The sequence below is a fragment of the Mus caroli genome, chromosome 16 (assembly GCF_900094665.2).
Source record: "Mus caroli chromosome 16, CAROLI_EIJ_v1.1, whole genome shotgun sequence".
Taxonomy (NCBI): domain Eukaryota; kingdom Metazoa; phylum Chordata; class Mammalia; order Rodentia; family Muridae; genus Mus; species Mus caroli.
Window position 1 is genome coordinate 1139338 of NC_034585.1, and position 3887 is coordinate 1143224.

The following is a 3887-nucleotide window of genomic DNA, read 5'->3' on the forward strand; positions in this document are numbered from 1 at the left end:
AAAAAAAAAAAAAAAAGACTATACCAGGTTCAGATGTCTTAAGCTCATTGATCAAAGAGTTCAACATATTTAAGGTAGGAAAAGTTTGTCCCACCTCACAGTTGCAGGATATGGTCTGCTGTGGCAGAGTACTCAAGGTGGTGGGAGCTGAAGCAACTAGTCACATGGCATCCAAAATCAAGAAAATAGGATCAACGCTCCAACTTATTTTCTATTTTGTTTTATATTTATTTGCTGTGTGTTTATGTGGGGGTGACGACAGACATGGCCCAGACCAGGCCGCACCCACCGCTCGAGGGTATTTTCTTGCTCACTTGAGGTCTTCACTTAAGGCCTATGCATGTCACCTTATCTACAAGGTACAGTGGAGGATCTCCGAGGACTTTGCATTCAGGTGTAGTATAGTTTGAACTATGGTGAAGTCACCACCTGATACTTCACTACCTGCTGGTCTCCCTAGCTTCTTTCCTGGAACAGCAGGTTCAAGATGGGAGGCACTTCTAAGAAACTCAACTCCTCTGAGAATCATAAAAACATACCCTGGCATCCTCAAAGCAGTGAGTGCGCGCGCGCGCGCGNGTGTGTGTGTGTGTGTGTGTGTGTGAGAAGCCAGGGCATAGCTTGTAAATAATGTTGCAATCGGTATCCTGATTTTTCTGAACTTGCTTTTAGCATATTACTTGCAGTCTGCCCTGCTTTGTGCCTCAGTTTCCCTATGTGTCAAAGGGGGAGAAATCTGTCTTCTGAAAATTCCGTGTCCATTGTAAATGTTTCTCTGTGTAGCCCTGGCTGTCCTGGAACTCACTCTGTAGACCAGGCTGCCCTCGAACTCAGAAATCCGCCTGCCTCTGCCTCCTGAGTGCTGGGATTAAAGGCGAGTGCCACCACGCTCGGTTTTTTTTTTTTTTTTTTTTAATGTTTTGATTTCTTGACCAAGGCTCCAAGGCTTGGTCCTCTGGTTAAAGGTATTCCCTTTGAGGCTGAGGATGGAAGAAGAACGTCGGGAAGTGGGGGAGAGCTGCTGTAAAATTGTCGACATTTTCAGACTTGGTTCACATGGGAGACGCTCGAACTTCTGAGGGTGTCTAAATGTAGAAAGAAGATGAAGGGACTGAGGCATTCCGGTTTCAGTATCCAGCCGGGCCGCCGAGGTTAGCGTCGTCTGAAGGAGATAACCCCCTTAGCCTGGGCCTCTTGGTTCGTCCCACTGTGGCTACTCACGTGAGGGGTGGTGGTGGTGGTGGTGGTGGTGGTGGTGATGGCAAGCCTGGGAAGCGTAGTACGCAGGCGCATTGGCGGCCTGGCCTGGACTCCATTTCCCCTGGAACTGCGGGGCGGGGGCGGGGGCGGGGCGCCGGGCCTAGGCCAGGGCGGCCGGGGGCGGGGGCTGTGGAGAGGTGCCGCGGCGGCGGCGGCGGTGGGTACGCGTCGGTGCGGCCTGTTCTGGGCCATGTCCGTGTGAGGACGCCGCAGCCGTCACCCCCTCCTCTCCGGCTGGCCGGTAGAAACGCGCACCATGGGCTCCATCCTGAGTCGCCGCATCGCGGGCGTAGAGGACATCGACATACAGGCCAACTCGGCCTATCGCTACCCTCCGAAGTCCGGTGAGCTTCCGAGGACGCGGACCGCGGAAGGGGGCTGGAACGGGGACTGGGGACTCCAGGAGGCCCGGGGATCAGACGCGCGAGCGCCCTGCCCTGCCGCGGACCCTCCTTCTGTGCCCCTTGCCGGTACCTGTGGAGTTTGAGGCGTGGCTGCGGCCCTGGCTAGCCCTGCTGGCCACACTCACCTTGCGCGGCCTCTTTAACTGGTGACCTTGGGCCACTCACTTTGCACAGCCTGTGTATGCACCGATGCTTGGCATCTCTGGGATCAGACTGCATTGATAGTGAGGACTGCCTCACCACCCGGTCGCCGGCTTTGGAGGCATGATGACCAGACCTGGATTGTAACAACTCATTAGGATTTGGACCCAGGCTTTCCTCTTCCCGTGCGAGTGAGGGACACTGGTGTTTGACCTAGGGAGATGATCGATAGGGAGGTGCTGGGTTCCATTGGAGGACAGGATAATGGTTTGAATGGTTAGAGAGAACTACTGACCTTTCCCTCTCATTCAGGGCAGACTTACTGGTAGATTATGGGAGCTGGATGGGGGCAGAGTTGGAACCAGCAGCAGGTGTGGGATCCCAGAGGAGACTTGCTCCTATTCTCATTCATAGTCTCTGCCTGTCTGTCTCTGTCTCAGTGTCTTTGCTCTCTCTCTCTCTCTCTCTCTCTCTCTCTCTCTCTCTCTCTCTCTCTGTCTCTCTGTTTAAAATAAGGACAGTATGTCATGTAGCCCAACATGGCTCAAACTCCTTATGAGAGTGACATTGAGCAAACATTGGTCCTCCTACCTCTACCCTCCCAGGGTTGAGATTTGAAATGTGTACCACTTTGCCCAGTTTTATGAGGTGCTGGAGACTTAAACTCAGCACACTGTGCATGGTAGTCAAGCATTATATTAACTTAGTCACATTCTTAGACCAGGCCTTTTTCTAAGACAAAAGCCCTGTTATATAGCTCTGGCTGGCCTGGTACTCAGTTCTCCAGCCTTAGGCTTCTGGTGCTGAGACTTCAGGTGTGTCCTGCTACACGCAGCAACGCCTGGTGCCTTGTCAGCTACATTTACTTCTACACAATTTCTTGGCGGGGTAGAACACTGGGCCTTTAGATCCAGTCTTCTAAGTGTTGAGTGTGATGTTTGGTCCTGAGGTGTTTTCAGACCAAGCTGGCCAGATTTCCTGTGCGGTTGAGAAGAGTTGCTCCCATTAGTTGGACAGCTTATTAAACGTTTCGGGCTGTGCCTCTAGACTTGCTTTGCCCTAGGGATCTGCATATTAAGCTAATTTTCTTTGGTGTGTTTGATGCCCAGTCAAGTTTGAGATAGTATTCTGTTAGTGTAAAGATTTGGGAACTCCCAGGATGAAAGAACAGGAAACTGGCACTATTTAGTGACACTTTTCAGTGAATGGGATGGAATCACATGTCAGTGTAGGAGACCTCCTTGCCTGTGTGCATCGCTAGTACAGGCTGCAGCTCCAGAGGTTCCTTTGGCGGCTTGAAGAACTGGTGTGTGCACATCTGAGACAACAGTTGTTGTTAACCTCCACTGAGATTCTCCTTGTTTGTCTTCTGCTGAGTGACCTTGATTACGTTTGCTTATTTGCATCTCAGTTTCCTCTTCTCTGAGAAGGGTGCTTAGAACTACGCCAGGCACATAAGAATTTTTCTGTAAATGATGGCCACTATAACTGCTTCAAAGGTAGCTAGATGATTGGCCCAGACCCTGCCTGTATGTGGCAGTGGTGTGGCAGATACTGGAAAGCTTCCCTCACCTGGCACCTGAGTGCTATTAATGCCCCTTCACTTAGGCAGTTGCATAAAACAACAATGTATGGCCTGTGCACACACTACAAATCCACAGAAGTAGGCATTTCCAGTTGTTCAGACGTTCCTCTAACCTGGATGGGGTTACTGGCACAGTAACCTGGGCTGCCATTCATACATTGCTGAGTTCTGGGCCTGCCCAGTGCAAAGATGACGCATGTGTTTGGCGCTGACGATCTCACCTAGAGAATGCTACTCTGCTTCATACCCTCCTGGGTAACCATATAAACAATGTGTCTCTTCCTTGTTCTGCTGTCCTAGTCTTTCACTCACCATGGGGTCCTTAAGGTCTTTGTGCAGGAAAGGGATGAGAGAAAGGTGAGGAGCACTTGAAGGGTGCTCCCATGAACTGTTCATCTGTACAGAATTGTATTTTCAGCCTTCTGCCGGTTTTCTTTATTTGAATTTCAAGGAAAAGTGTGCTAATTTTTGTTGTTTTCTTTTCTTTTTTTTTTTTT

General features: G+C 50.6%; 1 protein-coding gene across 8 annotated transcripts in view; it reads left to right on the forward strand.

Annotated features, from left to right (window-relative positions):
- The first annotated feature begins 1239 nt into the window (after window positions 1–1239).
- Mgrn1 (mahogunin ring finger 1) overlaps window positions 1240–3887 on the forward strand; it is a 52450-nt gene continuing 49802 nt past the window's right edge. For 4 of the 8 annotated variants that reach the window (XM_021184401.1, XM_021184400.2, XM_021184402.1 and 1 more), the window contains exon 1: window positions 1240–1604. In XM_021184401.1, the coding sequence (XP_021040060.1) occupies window positions 1517–1604 (88 nt within the window). In that variant the 5' untranslated portion in view covers window positions 1240–1516. The remainder of the gene's footprint in view (window positions 1605–3887) is intronic. The other 4 variants (XM_021184399.2, XM_021184395.2, XM_021184397.2 and 1 more) reach the window with 1 other exon arrangement.